The sequence below is a fragment of the Trachypithecus francoisi genome, unplaced genomic scaffold (genome assembly GCF_009764315.1).
Source record: "Trachypithecus francoisi isolate TF-2019V2 unplaced genomic scaffold, Tfra_2.0 Lachesis_group21, whole genome shotgun sequence".
NCBI classification, from domain to species: domain Eukaryota; kingdom Metazoa; phylum Chordata; class Mammalia; order Primates; family Cercopithecidae; genus Trachypithecus; species Trachypithecus francoisi.
In genome coordinates this window covers 59,582,414-59,601,335 of record NW_022681467.1, presented here as the reverse complement: position 1 = coordinate 59,601,335, position 18,922 = coordinate 59,582,414, and the positions used below count along the sequence as shown (strand labels likewise).

Below are 18,922 nucleotides of genomic sequence, written 5' to 3'. Positions count from 1 at the left end.
CCCGCTGGAGCAGCACTGAGCTCCACCCATCTGTGGGTGTCACGCAGCCTGGCGGGCACCCTGGCCTCCAATCTGCCTTGGTCAGAGAAGGGAGAGAAGGGAGAATGCTGGCCTCCTAGGCCCCTCCAGCCCAGCTCGCCTCTCACCACAGCCCTGCACAGACCCTTCTCTCCCCAGAGACCCTGCAGCCAGCTGATCTCCACTGAATGACACTGTGATGAAATCACTTTAATGTCCTTGCCAAGGAAATGCCCAAGACACTGGCAGGTGGGCAAGAAAGTGTCCAGACAGGACCCTGCAGCCCCGTCTCCACTCAGCAGGGTCCGCACGCCCCAGGCCAGCAGGCTGGCCCCTCTTCGGGCAACACTGGTCTTCCTGAGGGCAGCGCGTGCTGGGGTCCCACACTTCGTCCATAGTGCTTGCGGGGTTCTCTAGAACTCAGTCATCTTCTTGTGGGTGTCTGCCTTCCTCTGCTCCTGCTGCAGGCCCGCTTCCTGAGCCCGGAGCTGCCCCAACTGGCGCTGGGCTCCTGCCAGCTTCTCCTGCAGCTGGGCCGACGCCACGCTATGCCTGCGGAGGGGCTCACCAGTCAGTGTGGGGTCCCGGGCCATGCCGCCAGCCCCAGGCTGCCATGTCCACTGCCCGTGTGCCCACTGCCCGTCCTCCAACATGCAGACCCCTCCTGGACTCAGCCTGACATGCTTGGGTCAGGTGACCTCCCGCAGGTGTCCTGGGGGCAGGGCCACCCTGGGTTTCCCTCTGCCCTGAGCCAGGCCCCACACGTACCGGCCAGCGTTGCGGGTGAGAGCCTCCTGGATGCTCCTGATATCCCGCTGGGTTCGCTCGATCTTCTCCTCGGTCTGGAAGAGCCGCAGGCTCAGGGCCCGCTTGGCGCTCTTGCTGGCATGGTACATGTCCTTGCTCCTCCTCCCCGCCGGGGCTGCCCCAGCCTCTAGGGCCCCAGGAGCCTGGCCTTGCAGCTTTTCATTGAGGAAGTCAAACACATTCCGAGGAGGTGGGCGGCCCCCAGGCCGGGCCCCTCTTCCCCGGCACCTGGGGGGCTTGTTCGTGCCAGCCTTGCCAACCCTGGTCCGCTTCTGCAGTGTCTCCACACACTGGTCCAGCGACTTCCCTCGTGGCAACACTACAGCATGGATGGGCTCCACCCGGCCATCTGCGTGTCGGCCCAAACCTGAGCACAGGAACGGCAGTGCTGTGGCTGCCGGACCCCGGGAACCTGATGGCTGCGGGATCCCCGGAACCTGACGGCTGCGGGACCCCCGGGAACCTGACGGCTGCCGGACCCCCGGGAACCTGACGGCTGCCGGACCCCCGGAACCTGACGGCTGTGGGACCCCCGGGAACCTGATGGCTGCGGGACCCCGGGAACCTGATGGCTGCGTGATCTGGGCTGTGCTGCTGCAGCCTCTGCCCACTTCTCCAGGGCAGCTTGTACTCACCCTTGCCAAACTCATAGCCCATCTTGGTGAGGAGTCTGGAGCCTATGCCTCGCGTGTGCACCTCCCAGCCGGCAAAGGCAGAGCTGCAGGTCCCGGAGTCCACAGTGTCCGACCCCACCACTGCAAGAGAGGGACAGAGGGCAGTGGCCCGGCCAGGGCAGAGGACTATGCATGGTGACCTGGGCTCTGACCAATGAGCTCAGATCCTGGGCAGAGCCCCAACACCCCACCTCTGGGGCTCCGTGCTCTGTCACTGAGGCTGCTGTGGGCATGTGACACCAGGCAGAGTGCATGGCAGTCCCCACAGCCTCCTGCACCGTGGCCCCTCCTCCATAGCCCTCTCCTGCCCCTGCCCTTCTCCACCTTCACAAGGCCGTGAGCTCCTCACCTGCCCTCACAGGGTCCTTGGTTTGGTCCTCCTTCACCAGGGACATGGGGCTTCAGAAACCACCATCACTGATCCCTGGGTACACCTTCAACATGCAGACCCCTCCTGGACTCAACCCACCATGCTTGGGTCAGGTGACCTCCCGCATATACACACACACGCATACACACACTCCCCTGGAGAGCTGGACACCGGCCACTAGTTCCCATTCCTGAAGCTTCCACCCTGGCTGTCTAAACACAACCTCTGTCTGCCAGGATCCACCAGGCACCAGGTCCCAAGTTTGAGAAGCCATGCAGAGGAGCTGCCCCTCTTGCACTCCAGGCCCCATCAGTTGGTCATTTTCTGTGACATCCTTGGCAACTCCGGCACCTCCTCTCCCATGGCCACAGCCATGACCATGGCCTCCCATCAATGAGACTGTAGCTGTTGTACCCACACTCCTTGAAGACAAAGGCCACCACGAATCTACCCCGGCCCTTCACTCGCGCTCCTGTACCCCTGCCCCACACGGCCTCCCCAGGCACGGCTGGCGCCCTCACTGTGGTCACTCTCTCCAATAGTTTGGTTAGATGGTCGGTGCCCTCAAAAGCCAGGAGCCTCTCAGGGTGACCCCACCTTCCTGGCTCCTAGGTTCCGCAGCTGCTGCCATACCTCTGGCATAGCTGGAGTCACCTGTGCCATCGCTGTCTGAGTCGGACTCTGTGGCCTCTGTGCGCAGTGGGGGCAGGATGCCGTCCCCCTCCACCACGGCCTCCCTCAGCAGCAGCGAGTCAAACTTGACTGTGTAGTAGCCATTGTCCACATCTAGAGGCAGAGACAAGCTGCAGGTCAGCATCCTTGACAGCAGGTGCCACTGATGGGGAACCACCCTGGACATCGGGAGCAAGGCAGGGCAGAGGCTGAGGGTAGATGTGCTCATTTTGGGCCCAGAGCCAGAGTCCCAGCACTCATCCCAAAGGAGGCAGGGAGCAGCCACGCAGGAGGCAGGGAGCGGCCGCGCAGGGGGCGGGGAGCGACCACGCAGTAGTAACATGTGTGGAGCCTGGGAGGGTGTTCCCGGGAGGCCTCCATGGCCAGCCTCACCGGTGATGCGCGCCGCGTGCCAGAGGCCATCCTGGTGCTTGGCCAGACACGCAGAGCCGGCCTGCAGGGAGCTCAGGTCTGGGTCCTGGAAGGGGCGCAGCTCATCCAGAGAGACCACCTGCCCATGGGAGAACCTGCAGACAGAGCCATAGGGGCCAGGGCTCAGACATGGGCCACCAGGGGCAAATAAACCCAGGAGCACTGACCCATCCGCCTGGGCACTGTCCTGAGGGAGCCAGACACATGCATATACACACATACACACATACATACACATATACACACACACATATACACACACACATATACACACACATATACACACATACACGCATGCACATACACACGTGTGCATATACACATGCATACACACATACACACTCGTACACATGCACACGCACTAACGCATACACACAGGCGCACACACATGCATATACACACGCACACACGCATATATACACACACATACACACATCCACATCCACTAACACATGCATATATACACACGTACACATATACACATGCACACGCACTAACGCATACACACAGGCGCACACACATGCATATACACACGCACACACGCATATATACACACGTACACATATACACATGCACACACATACATGCATATTAACACATACACGTGTAGTCATACACATACACAGAGACCCTCACACATGTATAAACATGCACTCACACATACACACTCATGCAAATACATATGCAGTCATACACGGATATACACACGCACCCTCACCCACACACATGCACGCACACACGCCCTCTCCCACACATGCACACACATGCACTCACCCACACATGCACACACACATACACACATAGCAAAAACGTGCCCTCACCCACACATGTGCACATGCACTCACACACATGCGCACACACGCAGACTGTCACATGCACGAACATATACACCCATACACGCATATACACATACATGCGCACATGCACACACATGACATGCACATATACACATACATGCATATACATACACTCTCACACTTGCATACACACATACAGTAGTCTCTTGGTATCCGTGGGAAACTCCCTGCGGACACCAAAACCCAAGGATGCTCAAGTCCCTTATATACAATGACATAGTATTTGCATACAACCTATGCACATCTTCCCATATACTTTAAATCATCCCTAGAGTCCTTGCAGTACCTGATACAATGTAAACGCTATGTAAATAGTTGTTATACAGTGTACAGACGCAGCCATCCTTTTCTTCCCCAATTATTTTCGACTCGAGATTGGTTGAATTGGTTATGGAACCTGCGGATACCAAGGGCCAACTGTACACTTTACACACGTATGCACATGCACACACACAGTCTCACACACACACGTACCAAGGGTCAGCTGTACACTTTACACACGTATGCACATGCACAGTCTCTCTCACACACAAAGGGCCTACTGTACACTTTACACACATATGTACATGCACAGTCTCACACACTCACACAAGGGCCTACTGTACACTTTACACACATATGCACACGCACAGTCTCACACACACACACACCAAGGGCCTACTGTACACTTTACGCACGTATGCACACGCACAGTCTCACACACACACACACCAAGGGCCTACTGTACACTTTACGCATGTATGCACATGCACACACAGTCTCACACACATCACACACACAGACACCCGCATTTTCTCTCTCAGGATGGACTTGGCTGCTCCAGAAAAATATGCCCCGTGTGTCCCATTGCCTCTGCTGGAGTCCCATTGCGGCAGCACTCTTTTGACAGCAGCTCCCACAGTCTCACTACTGCACAGGAAGCCACAGCGCCAGTTCATCAAGGCAGAGGTGTTGGGGGTGTGCATGTGCTCCTATGACTGAGTCCTCCCCCAAACCAGGAGAACCTGCTTATGAAATAGCGGTGCCTTGACTTTCAGGTATCAGTGAACCAGTAAAATTAAAACCAAAACCAAGACACAGAGAGAGAGAATGAAAAGGAAATGTGGGGACAGACAGGAGCGCAATCTTCAACTTTGCCAAATAAAGACATGAAAAACTAACCGCCATCCACTGCTGCCGTGCCATCGTTTCAAAAGGAAGTTTCTTTTAACCCCACAAAAGCAACAGAGCAGCCAGGCGTGGTGGCTCATGCCTGTAATTCCAGCACTTTGGGAGGCCGAGGCGGGTGGATCACGAGGTCAGGAGTTCAAGACCAGCCTGACCAACGTGGAAAAACCCATCTCTACTAAAAATACAAAAATTAGCCGGGCATGGTGGCGCATGCCTGTAGTCCCACCTACTCGGGAGGCTGAGGCACAAGAATCACTTGAACCCAGGAGGCGGAGGTTGCAGTGAGCCGAGATTGTGCCACCACACTCCAGCCTGGACGACAGAGTGAGGCTGTCCTTGAGGACAGGCCTTCAGCCATGACATGCAGCCAGGGCTGTCTTTCCAGTGGGAACGGGTGGGCAGAGCAGAGTGAGGTGGGACAGGGAGTTTGTCTCATGGGTACACAAAGATGGCCTCGTACACCTCCCCAGGCCAGGATTTTGGGCAGTTCCTTCTCGTGCCTACTGCTCGTAGGCGCACAGTGCCCTGCCAATGACCATGGAGAACCAGGGGCTACAGGACTGTGCCTCAAATGCACTACAGCAGAGACTGGCTGAAGGGAAACAGAGAACACACTCAAAAAGAAAGGGCTAAACCCAGAGTGAATTCGATTAAATACGCCTCTTCAACACACCCATACCAGCAATTAATCAAACCTCTTCTAGAATATTTGACAATATTAAAAGCCTTGAAATTTGTAAACTCTTTAACCCAGAAAGTGCTTCTATGATTGTTTTATTTTTTGTGCAGTAGAGCCTTGCTGTCTTGCCCAGGCTGAAGTGCATGGTGTGCTCACTGCAACCTCGACCTCCTGGCCTCAAGCAATCCTCTTGCCTCAGCCTCCCATGTGGTTGGGACCAGGGGAGTGTGCCACTATGCCAGCTAATTTTTGAGTTTTTTTGTTGAGACAAGGTCTTGCCATGTTGGCCAGGCTGGTCTTGAACTCCTGGGCTCATGTAATCCTTCCGCCTCAGCGACATGATTGTTAAGGAGAATGCATGTAAAGACTTAACCAAAGATGAAAAACTTGGAAATAACCTAAATTTCTAACCATGGAGAGTAGCTGAGTTAATGGCATATCCATGAAGTTAACTGAAAACCAAAAGAACAGGCGAATTGATCAATGGAGCAAAGGAGAGCCCCCAGCGAGAGCCTCCATTACAGAAAGCCTCGTGTGCAGAGAAAGCATCGCAGACGGGGTGCGGGGAGAAAGACCCCGGATTTCACAAGAGAATCACAGGTGGGGTGCAGGGAGAAAGACCTCGGATTTCACAAGAGAATCGCAGGTGGGGTGCGGGGAGAAAGACCACTGATTTCATAAGAGAATCGCAGGTGGGGTGCGGGGAGAAAGACCTCGGATTTCACAAGAGAATCGCAGGTGGGGTGCAGGGACAAAGACCACGGATTTCACAAGAGAATCGCAGGTGGGGTGCGGGAAGAAAGACCCCAGATTTCACAAGAGAATCGCAGGTGGGGTGCAGGGAGAAAGACCTTGGATTTCACAAGAGAATCGCAGGTGGGGGCCGGGCGCGGTGGCTCAAGCCTGTAATCCCAGCACTTTGGGAGGCCGAGACGGGCGGATCACGAGGTCAGAGATCGAGACCATCCTGGCTAACACGGTGAAACCCCGTCTCTACTAAAAAATACAAAAAAACTAGCCGGGCGAGGTGGCGGGCGCTTGTAGTCCCAGCTACTCGGGAGGCTGAGGCAGGAGAATGGCGTAAACCGGGAGGCGGAGCTTGCAGTGAGCTGAGATCCGGCCACTGCACTCCAGCCTGGGCGACAGAGTGAGACTCCGTCTCAAAAAAAAAAAAAAAAAAAAAAAAAAACAAAAAAAAAAAAAAAAAGAGAATCGCAGGTGGGGTGCAGGGACAAAGACCACGGATTTCACAAGAGAATCGCAGGTGGGGTGCGGGGAGAAAGACCCCAGATTTCACAAGAGAATCGCAGGTGGGGTGCGGGGAGAAAGACCCCGGATTTCGTAAGAGAAAATTAAAAACTGGGTTTTCATACATTAAAGATCATTAAAGGTCCCAACCCAATTACCTGCCTCACAGCATTGACAGAAATACACTCCAGAGTAAGCAGAGACTAACCCTGAAAACAAATAACATCTAAAACTAAAAGAAGCTTCAGAGTTTCAGCCACACCCAAGTAGAGAGGTCGCTGAATCGAATCGAGGCCGGGAGCGGTGGCTCACACCTGTAATCCCAGCACTTTGGGAGGCTGAGGTGGGCGGATCACTTGAGGTCAGGAGTTTGAGACCAGCCTGGCCAACATGGTGAAACCTTGCTTCTACCAAAAATTTAAAAATGAGCCAGGTGTAATGGCGTGTGCCTATAATTATAGCTACTCGGGAGGCCGAGGCAGGAGAATCACTTGAACCCAAAAGGCGGAGGTTGCAGTGAGCCGAGATCGCATCACTGCACTTCAGCCTGGGTGATGAAGTGAAACTCAGTCTCAAAAAAAAAATCTAAAACTAGACAAAATTATCAAAACTCACTGATTCAGAACTTTTCAGACTTCGGGAAACTGACCAAAGCTGAGAACTCACTGGGAAGAGATCCTTCTTGAAAAATGCTGGGCCTTGGGTCAGAACACTGGGAAGTCTGCAGCCTTTGCACCTGGGGCTGCCACTGGCTCCTACTCCTGAGTCAGCAAACCTGAGTGTTTTACCAGGTCAGGGCTGGCTGCAAAACCCAACACCAGCAGAGGTAGACGTGGGACAGAAGGCAAAACCCAGACCTCGTAGTTAAAAGTGGTGACTCGATAAACACAAAGAAAACTGACAGCCCTGATCATCTGGGGTTGTGATCCCAGCTGGAGTGAGCACTGGGCCAGCCAGATACTTACCAGGAAGACTCTGAGAGCCACAGAAGGGCTCAGCTCTCCCAAGAAGGGCCTGGCTCTTGAGGAAACCACTGCAGGTGTTGGAGGAAACCACTGCAGGTGTTGGGAGCTCCAAGAGAGGCCAGGGGAAAGTGAAAGCAAAGAGAGAGGGGCTGGCTGAACTCCTAGCATGCTCTGAAACCCCACGGGGTGGCAGGGAGCCTTTGGATTAGGAGTGTTTGACATACCCTCTTGCCCAAATCAATGGCTGACCACTACCATATGCGATCACAGAAGCAATTGCTAGGAATCCAGAGTAAAAAAGAATTTAAGGCCGCTTGCAGTGGCTCACGCCTGTAATCCCAGCACTTTGGGAGGCTGAGGCAGGTGGATCATGAGGTCAGGAGATTGAGACCATCCTGGCTAACATGGTTAAACCCCATCTCTACTAAAAATACAAAAAATTAGCCAGGCGTGGTGGCGGCATCTGTAATCCCAGCTACTCGGGAGGCTGAGGTGGGAGAATCACTTGAACTTGGGAGGTGGAGGCTGCAGTGAGCTGAGATGGCACCAGTGTACTCCAGTCTGGGCAACAGAACAAGACTCCAACTCAAAAAAAAAAAAAAAAAAAAGAATGTAAACATCTGAGCAGAGAGATATCAGAGGCTACAGGGGTGGGTGGGCAGGAATTGCAATTTAAGTCCAAACAACTTAACTAAAACAAACAGAACACAAGACTCAGGAAAACAACTCCGAATCCAGACATAGATCATCTGAAATATCCACTTTTTGACAAAAAAAATTATAAGACAGGTAAACAGGAAATCATGATCCATATTTAGGAAAAAAAGCAGTTGGTATAATCTGACTCTGAGTGGGCCCAGATGTTGAATTTAGCAAAGACTTCAAAGCAGCTACTATAAGTATGTTCAAAGAGTTAAATGAAAATATGATGACAATGATTTAGGAAATAGGGAATCCTTTTTCTTTTCTTTTTTTTTTTTTTTTTTTGAGACGGAGTCTCGCAGTCGCCCAGGCTGGAGTGCAGTGGCCGGATCTCAGCTCACTGCAAGCTCCGCCTCCCAGGTTTACGCCATTCTCCTGCCTCAGCCTCCCGAGTAGCTGGGACTACAGGCGCCTGCCAACTCGCCCGGCTAGTTTTTTCTATTTTTTAGTAGAGACGGGGTTTCGCCGTGTTAGCCAGGATGGTCTCGATCTCCTGACCTCGCGATCCACCCGTCTCGGCCTCCCAAAGTGCTGGGATTACAGGCTCTTTTTTTTTTTTTTTGGAGACCAAGTCCTACTCTGTCAACCAGGCTGGAGTGCAGTGGCATCATCTCAGCTCACTACACCTCCACCTCCCAAGTTCAAGCTATTCTCAGGCCTCAGCCTCCGGAATAGCTGGGACTACAGGTGTGAGCTACCACACTCAGCTAACTTTTGTATTTTTAGTAAAGATGGGGTTTCACTATGTTGGCCAGGCTGGTCTCAAACTCCTGACCTCAGGTAATCCACCCACCTCAGCCTCCCAAAGTGCTGGGATTAAAGGTGTGAGTCACCACGCCCAGCCTAGGGAATCTCAAAAAAGAAATGATATAAAATCAATCAGCCGGGCACGGTGACTCAAGCCTGTAATCCCAGCACTTTGGGAGGCCGAGACGGGTGGATCACGAGGTCAGGAGATCGAGACCATCCTGGCTAACAGGGTGAAACCCCGTCTCTACTAAAAATACAAAAACTAGCTGGGCGAGGTGGCGGGCACCTGTAGTCCCAGCTACTCGGGAGGCTGAGGCAGGAGAATGGCGTGAACCTGGGAGGCGGAGCTTGCAGTGAGCTGAGATCTGGCCACTGCACTCCAGCCTGGGCAACAGAGTGAGACTCCGTCTCAAAAAATAAATAAATAAATAAAATCAATCAAATGGAGGCTGGGCACGGTGGCTCACGCCTGTAATCCCAGCACATTGGGAGGCTGAGGCATGTGGATCACCTGAGGTCAAAAGTTCAAAACCAGCCTGACGAATATTGAGAAACCCCGTCTCTACTAAAAATACAAAAACTAGCCGGGTGTGGTGGCGGGAGCCTGTGCTCCCTGCTACTTGGAAGGCTGAAACAGGAGAACTGCTTGAACCCAGGAGGCAGAGGTTGCAGTGAGCCGAGATGGCACCACTGCACTCCAGCCTGGGCAACAGAGGAAGACTCCGTCTCAAAAAAAAGAAAAAAAGAATCAAATGGAAATTCCAGAGTTAAAAAGGACAATCACTGAGGCCGGGCGCGGTGGCTCACGCCTGTAATCCCAGCACTTTGGGAGGCTGAGGCGGGCAGATCATGAGGTCAGGAGATCGAGACCATCCTGGCTAACACGGTGAAACCCCGTTTCTACTAAAAATACAAAAAACTAGCCGAGCGAGGTGGCGGGCGCCTGTAGTCCCAGCTACTTGGGAGGCTGAGGCAGGAGAATGGTGTGAACCCGGGAGGCGGAGCTTGCAGTGAGCCGAGATCGCGCCACCGCATTCCAGCCCGGGCGACAGAGTGAGACTCCGTCTCAAAAAAAAAAAGACAATCACTGAAAGGAAATTTTTACTGACTGTAGTGGGGAGGGCAGGATGAACAGGTAGGGTACAGAGAAGGGGTAAGGTGGTGCAGCTTCTCTGTCTGATACCACAAGAGTAGATGCCTGTCATTACACAGGTGTGAAAACCCATAGAGTGTACACCACCAAGAGTCAACCCTAATGTAAACGATGGACCTTGGGTGACAATGATGGGTCAGTGTAGGCTTTTGGACTGTAATAAACACACCAGTCTGGTGAGAAGCGTGACCGTGTTGTGGGGAGGGGCTGTTGCATGTGTGGGGGTCAGGTATATGTGAAATCCCTGTATCCTCCACTCAATTATGTTATGAACCTAAAACTACTCTAAAAACTAAAGCCATGGTCAGGAGCAGTGGCTCAAGCCTCTAATCCCTAGACTTTGGGAGGCCAAGGTGGGCGGATCACCTGAAGTCAGGAGTTCAAGACCAGCCTGGCCAACATGGTGAAACCCTGTCTCTACTAAAACTACAAAAATTATTTAGCCAAGTGTGGTGGAGGGCGCCTGTAGTCCCAGCTACTGGGGAGGCAGAGGCACAAGAATCGCTTGAGCCTGGGAGGCGGAGGTTGCAGTGAGCCAAGACTGCACCATTGCACTCTAGCCTGGGCAACAGCAAGACTCTGTCTCAAAAACAAACAAACGAAAAACTTATTTAAAAAAATTCAAGGCTGGGCGTGGTGGCTCATGCCTGTAATCCTAGCATTTTGAGAGGCCAAGGTGGGCAGATCACCTGAGGTCAGGGGTTCGAGACCAGCCTGGCCAACATGGTGAAACCCTGCCTCTACTAAAAAAAAAAAAAAATTAACTGGGCATGGTGGTGGACACCTATAATCCCAGCTACTTGGGAGGGTGAGGCAGGAGAATCGCTTGAACTCGAGAGGTGGAGGTTGCAGTGAGCTGAGATCATTCCATTGTACTCCAGCCTGGGTGATAGAGCGAGACTCCAACTCAAAAAAAAAAAAAAAAAAAATTAATTAGATGTACTCAACAGCAGATTTGAGATAGCAGAAGAAAAAAATCATTAAAAATTACCTAGGCTGGGTGCAGTGGCTCACAACTGTAATCCCAGTACTTTGCGTGGCAGAGGCGGGCGGATCACCTGAGATCAGGAGTTCAATACTAGCCTGGCCAACATGGTGAAACCCTGTCTCTACTGAAAATACCAAAAAAATTAGCTGGGCATGGTGGCAGGTGCTTGCAGTCTCAGCTACTCAGGTGGCTGAGGCTGGAGAATTGCTTGAACCAGGGAGGTGAAGGTTGTAGTGATCTGGGACCGCACTATTACACTCCAGCCTGGGCAACACAGTGAGACTTTGCCTCAAAAAAAAAAAAAAAAAAAAAAAAATTCTACATGAAGTTCTTCAGAGTAAAAGGAAATGGCACTAGACAGTAACTCAAATTCATAGGAAAGAAAAAGGGGCAACAAAAATGGTAAAATATGGGGGATACAAAAACCTACAAGTATACTTTTTTCTCTTTTAATTTATTTCTTTTTAAAATAGAGATGGGGTCTTGCTATGTTGCCCAGGCTGGTGTTGAACTCCTGGCCTCAAGTGATCCTCCCGCCTCAGCCTCCCAAGGCTTTGGGATTACAGGCATGAACCACAGTGTCCAGATTTTAATTTCTTTTCTTTTCTTTTTCTTTTTTTTAAAGGCAGAGTCTCACTCTGTTGCCTAGGCTGGAATGCAATGGTGCGATCTCAGCTCACTGCAACCTCCGCTTCCCAGGTTCAAGTGAATGTCTTGCCTCAGCCTCCCGAGTAGCTGGGATTACAGACACCCGCCACCACGCCCAGCTACTTTTTGTATTTTTAGTAGAGACGGGGTTTCACCATGTTGGCCAAGCTGGTCTTAAACTTCTGACCTCAGGTGATCCACCCACCTCAGCCTCCCAAAGTGCTGGGATTACAGATATAAGCCACCATTCCCAGCCCCTTTTCTTCTTTTCTGAGATAAGCTCTGCACCCAGGCTGGAGTGCAGTGGCACAATCTCAGCTCACTGCAGCCTTGACTTCCCAGGTTCAGGTGATCTTCCCACTTTAGCGGGCATCCTCCCCCAAAGAGCTAGGACTGCAGGCACGCGCCACCACGCCAGGCTGATTTTTTGTACTTTTGGTAGAGATGGGGTTTCGTAGAGATGTTGCCCAGGCTGGTCTCCAACTCTCCGGCTCAGGTGACCTGCCCACCTCAGCCCCGCAAAGTGCTGGGGTTAAAGGCATAAGCCACTACCTCCAGGCAACTTCTTTCAAAATACTTTTGAAGCAATAATTACAACACTGAAGAGCTGAAGCTATAACATACATAAATGTATATATGGCAATAATACATGAAGGAGAAGAGGGAATGGAGCTATGTGAGAGGAGAAGGGAGGATGGAGCTACGTCAGAGGAGAAGGGAGGATGGAACTATGTGAGAGGAGAAGGGAGGATGGAGCTATGTCAGAGGAGAAGGGAGGATGGAGCTATGTCAGAGGAGAAGGGAGGATGGAGCTATGTCAGAGGAGAAGGGAGGATGGAACTAGGTCAGAGGAAAAGGGAGGTTGGGATGGTGCTATAGGAAAATGGAGGGGAACTATGTCATAGTACGACAGAGGTAGATCCATGTTACAGATACGTCGCCATACTTAGGCCCGGCGCAGTCACTCACACCTGTAATCCCAGCACTTTGGGAGGCCAAGGTGGGCGGATCATGAGGTCAGGAGTTTGAGACCACCCTGGCCAACATAGTGAAACCCCGTCTCTACTAAAAATACAAAATTAGCCGGGCGTGGTGGCACGCACCTGTAATCCCAGCTATTCAGGAGGCTGAGGCAGGAGAATTGCTTGAACCCGGGAGGCAGAGGTTGCAGCGAGCTGAGGTCGCGCCATTGCACTCCAGTCTGGGTGATAGAAGTGAAACTAAAAAAAAAATTGCTATCCTTTAAGTGTTAAGTCAGTAATAATCTGAAATACACTGTGGTAAGTTAAAGATGCACATTGTCATCTCTAGAGCAACCACTAAGAAAATAACTTAAAACAGCATAGCTAAAAATTCAGCAACAGAGCTGGATATCACTAAAATGATGGCATCGGCAGCTCAAGGATCTGCCTCTCCAGCAAACCAACTATTCTGCTGTCAAAACGGTCACAAAAAACCTTTTTCTATTCAGCTGTCAAAACCGTCACAATAAACTTTTTTCTATTAAACTGTCAAAACCTCACAATAAACTTTTCTGGAACTCCGGTGTCTACGAACCAGATGATTGCTCAATGAAGTAAGACCCTGCTAAATTTCAGGACAGCTGGGGTATTTCTGCTTGGCCACTACTACCAGCTCACATGTGGCCACCAGGAAGGCAACCTGCGTTTCTGGTGTGGCTTGCTGGTGTCAGAAGGGATGACACAGAGCTTTTCTCAAAGAATCATGCTTACGCATTTGGACCTTTCTAGTATCTCCCTGAAGGGCTTGCCTTTGTTTCACCCCCTCAAACTCTCTCAGGGCTGGGGCAGCCTCCAGGGTGGTGCTGTTGAAGCCTTTTTTTTTTTTCTGAGACGGAGTCTCGCTCTGTTGCCCAGGCTGGAGTGCAGTGGCCGGATCTCAGCTCACTGCAAGCTCCGCCTCCCGGGTTCCCGCCATTCTCCTGCCTCAGCCTCCCGAGTAGCTGGGACTACAGGCGCCGCCACCTCACCCGGCTAATTTTTTGTATTTTTAGTAGAGACAGGGTTTCACCGTGTTAGCCAGGATGGTCTCGATCTCCTGACCTCGTGATCTGCCCATCTCGGCCTCCCAAAGTGCTGGGATTACAGGCTTGAGCCACTGCACCCGGCCGCTTTTTTTTTTTTTTTGAGATGGAGTTTCACTGTGTCGCCCAGGCCAGAGTGCAGTGGTATGATCTCAGCTCACTGCAACCTCCGCCTTCCAGGCTCAAGCAATTCTCCTGCTTCAGTCTCCAAAGTAGCTGGGATTACAGGCACCCACCACTACACCCAGCTCATTTTCGTATTTTTACTAGAGACGGGATTTCACCATGTTGGCCAGGCTGGTCTCAAACTCCTGACCTCAAGTGATCCACCCGCCTCCACTTCCCAAAGTCCTAGCATTACAGGTGTGAGCCACCACGCCCAGTCTCTTTATCCTTTTGCCAATAGACAATTAAAGAAATCTCTTTCAAAGCACAAGCTAACCACTAACCTAACAGAACAGAAACAAGCACCACTGGCGGAATACAGTCTTTATTTAAAAAGGTCAGGAAAGTAACTAAACAAATGAGAAACGACAATCCACAACAAACAGCAACAATAAACCCTGCAGAGGGCGGAGGATCCGATTTTCAAAGTAACCACACGATCATCTTCAACTTGTGCAGGTTTCAACAAAAAATTACAAGGCATGCAAAGAAACAAGAAAGTGTGGCCCATTCACCGGAAATAAAGAAATTAACAGGCCGAGTGCAGTGGCTCACACCTGTAATCTCACCACTTTGGGAGACCAAGGTGGGATGACTGCTTGAGCCCAGGAGTTCAAGACCAGTCAGAGCAATGTAGCAAGACCCTGTCTCTAAAACAGTAACAACAACACAACCAACCAGGCATGGTGGCACATGCTTGTAGTTCTAGCTACTCAGGAGACTAAGGTGGGAGAATCACTTACGCCTGGACGATTAAGGCTGCAGTGTGCCGGGGCTGTGCCACTGCACTACAGCCTGGGTGATAGAGGGAGACTTTGTCACACACACACACAAAATAAGCTGGGCACGGTGGCTCACGCCTGTAATTCCAGCACTTTGGGAGGCCAAGGCAGGAGGATCACAAGGTCAGGAGATTGAGACCATTCTAGCTAACATAGCGAAACCATGTCTCTACTAAAAATACAAAAAATTAGCCAGGCGCGGTGGCAAGCACCTATAGTCCCAGCTACTCAGGAGGCTGAGGCAGGAAAATCGCTTGAACCCAGGAGGCAGAGGTTGCAGTGAGCCAAGATCAAGCCATTGCACTCCAGCCTGGGCTATAGAGCGAGACTCCATCACAAAAAAAAAAAAAAAGAATATTAAAAAAAAATTTTTTTTAAATAAAGAAATTAATAGAAACTGTTCCTGAAGAAGCCTAGACATTTGAATGACTAGACAAAAACTTTCAATCAATTATCTTAAATATACTAAAAAAAAAAGAGGCTGGGTGCAGTGGCTCACATCTGTAATCCCCACATTTTGGGAGGCCGAGGCGGGCAGATTACCTGAGGTTAGCAGTTCGAAACCAGCCTGGCCAACGTGGTGAAACCCAGTTTCTACTAAAAATACCAAAAATTAGGTGGGTGGCACATGCCTATAATCCCAGCTACTTGGGAGGCTGAGGCAGGAGAATCGCTTGAACCCAGGAGGTGGAGGTTGTAGTGAGCCGAGATTGTGCCACTGCACGCCAGCCTGGGTGATAAGAGTAAAACTCCATTTCAAAAAAAAATTAATAACTAAATAAAAATAAATTTAAAAATAAAGGAAACCATGGATAATGAACTAAAGGAAACCAAAAGAACCATGTCTAACCAAATAGAGAATATTAGTAAAGTGATAATTTTATAGAAAGAAAGAAAATTTTTTTGGAGCTAAAAAGTACAATAACTATAGTAAAAATTTCACCAGAAGCTTCAACAGCAGATTTGAGAAGGAAGAAGAAAGAAACAGTGAACTTGAGGACAGGTCAGCTGAATTTACCCAAAATGAGGACTAGAAAGAAAAAAGAAGAAAGAAAAATGGTCAGAGCCCAAGGGACCTGTGTTACACCATGAGGCACGCCAACGCATGCATGACGAAGTTCCAGAAGCGGTGAACAGACAGGAAGAAACAAAACTAGTATTTCAAGATGCCAAGAATAGTAGCTGAAACTTTTCAAATTTAATGAAAGGCATGAATCTACATATCCAGTAAGTCCAATGAACTCCAAGTAGCTTATAAATTCAGAGATCCACTCTGATACATTACAATCAAACTGCTGAAACCCAAAGACAGAGAATTTCCTAAAACAGCAAGAGAGAAGTGAACAGTCAGTGTACAAAGGTTCCTCGATAAGATTAACAACCAATTTCTCATCAGAAACTATTGGGCCAGAAGGCAGTTAGAGGACATTTTTTTTTTTTTTTGAGACGGAGTCTTGCTCTGTCACCCAGGCTGGAGTACAGTGGTGTGATCTTGGCTCACTGCAAGCTCCGCCTCCCGGGTTCATGCCATTCTCCTGCCTCAGCCTCCCAAGAAGCTGGGACTACAGGCGCCCACCACCACACTCAGCTAATTTTTTGTATTTTTTAGTAGAGACGGGGTTTCACCGTGGTCTCGATCTCCTGACCTCGTGATCCGCCCACCTCAGCCTCCCAAAGTGCTGGGATTACAGGCGTGAGCCACTGCGCCTGGCCGAGATGACATTTTTAAAGTCTTTTTTTTTTTTTTTTTTTTTTTTGAGACGGAGTCTCGCAGTCGCCCAGGCTGGAGTGCAGTGGCCGGATCTCAGCTCACTGCAAGCTCCGCCTCCCGGGTTCACGCCATTCTCCTGCCTCAGCCTCCCGAGTAGCTGGGACTACAGGCGCCCGCCAACTCGCCCGGCTAGTTTTTTCTATTTTTTTTAGTAGAGACGGGGTTTCGCCGTGTTAGCCAGGATGGTCTCGAAATCCTGACCTCGCGATCCACCCGTCTCGGCCTCCCAAAGTGCTGGGATTACAGGCTTGAGCCACCGCGCCCGGCTGACATTTTTAAAGTCTTGAAAGAAGGCCAGGCACTGTGGGCTAACACCTGTAACCTCAGCACCTTGGGAAGCCAAGGAGGGATGATTGCTTGAGCTCAGGAGTTCAAGACCAGCCTGGGCAACAGTGAGACTTTCTCTCTATTTAAAAAAAAAAATGGGGGAGGGGGGATGGTGGTGCACGCCTGTAATCCTAGCACTTTGGGAGGCCAAGGCAGGCAGATCACCTGAGGTCAGGAATTCAAGACCAGTCTGACCAACACAGTAAGACTAAAATATAAAAATTAGCCAGGTGTGGTGGCACGTGCTGGTAATCCCAGATACTAGGATGGCTGAGGTGGGAGCATCATTTGAACCCGGGAGGCAGAGGTTGCAGTGAGGCAAGATTGTGCACCACTATTCTCTAGCCTGGGTGACAGAGCAAGGCTCTTTCTCAAAAAAAAAAAAACAACAACAATTTTTTTTTTTTTGGAAAATTTACAAATATGCAGAAATAAAGACACTCTTGAATAACTGATGAGTCGAACAAAAAAACAAAAGGGAGATTAGGATATCTTGAGATCAATGAAAATGGAAATACAACAGAACAAAACAGCCAGGTGGCAGGGTGCAGTGGCTCATGCCCATAATCTCAGCACTTTGGGAGGTCGACGCAGTAGGAATGCTTGAAGTCAGGAGTTTGACACCAGCCTGGGTAACAAAGTGAAACCCTGTTTCTGCAAAAACTTTTTTTTTCTTCTTTTTTTGAGATGGAATTTTGCTCTTGTCACCCAGGCTGGAGTGCAATGGCGTGATCCTGGCTCACTGCAACTTCTGCCTCCCGGGTTCAAGTGATTCTCCTGCCTCAGCCTCCTGAATAGCTGGGATTACAGGCGCCCGCCACCATGCCTGGCTAATTTTTGTATTTTTAGTAGAGACGGGGTTTCACCGTGTTGGTCAGGCTGGTCTCGAACTCCTGGCCTCAGGTGATCCGCCCGCCTTGGCCTCCCAAAGTGCTGGGAGTACAGATGTGAGCTACTGTGCCTGGCTTTTTCTTTTTTTCTTTTTTTTGAGACGGAGTCTCACTCTTGTCACCTCGTCACCCAGGCTGGAGTGCAATGGCATAATCTCGGCTCACTGCAACCTCCGCCTCCCGGGTTGAAGCGATTTTCCTGCCTCAGCCTCCTGAGTAGCTGGGATTACAGGCATGAGCCACCATGCCCAGTTAATTTTTGTACTTTTAGTAGAGACAGGGTTTCATTATGTTGGCCAGCCTGGTCTCCAACTCCTGACCTCAGGTGATCTGCCTGCCTCCTCCTCCCAAAGTGCTGGGATTACAGGTGTGAGCCACTGGGCCTGGCCTCTGCAAAAACTTATAAAAGAAATTAGTTAGGTGCAGTGGTGTACACCTGTAGTCCCAGTTACTTGGGAGGCTGAGGCAGGAGGACTGATTGAGTCCGGGAGTTCAAGGCTATAGTGAGCTATGATCACTTCACTGCTCTCCAAACAGCAACAGAGTGAGACTGTGTCTCAAACAACAAAACAACAACAAACAAAAAACAGTCTTATGGAATGCAGTGAAAGCAGTGTTTAGAGGGAAATCTGTAGCAGTAAATGCTTACATTCAAAAAGAAACACCTTGGCCAAGAAACATCTACTTGGGAGGCTGAGGCAGGAGAATGGCCTGGGAGGCAGAGGCTGCAGTGAGCTGAGATCACTCCACTGCACTCCAGTCTGGGTAACAGAGGGAGACTCCGTCTCAACAGCAAAAAAAAAAAAAAAG

At 50.6% G+C, this 18,922-nt stretch overlaps 1 protein-coding gene across 2 annotated transcripts in view; it reads right to left on the bottom strand.

Annotated features, from left to right (window-relative positions):
- Positions 1-207: 207 nt before the first annotated feature.
- Positions 208-18,922, bottom strand: part of ZGPAT (zinc finger CCCH-type and G-patch domain containing) — a 27,509-nt gene continuing 8,794 nt past the window's right edge. Inside the window, exons 3-7 of one of the 2 annotated variants that reach the window (XM_033187158.1) lie at positions 2,935-3,068; positions 2,503-2,655; positions 1,461-1,580; positions 787-1,192; positions 208-570 (exon numbers count right to left, since the gene is read on the bottom strand). In XM_033187158.1, coding sequence (XP_033043049.1) covers positions 432-570; positions 787-1,192; positions 1,461-1,580; positions 2,503-2,655; positions 2,935-3,068 — 952 coding nt within the window. In that variant the 3' untranslated portion in view covers positions 208-431. The remainder of the gene's footprint in view (positions 571-786; positions 1,193-1,460; positions 1,581-2,502; positions 2,656-2,934; positions 3,069-18,922) is intronic. The other variant, XM_033187159.1, reaches the window with a different exon arrangement.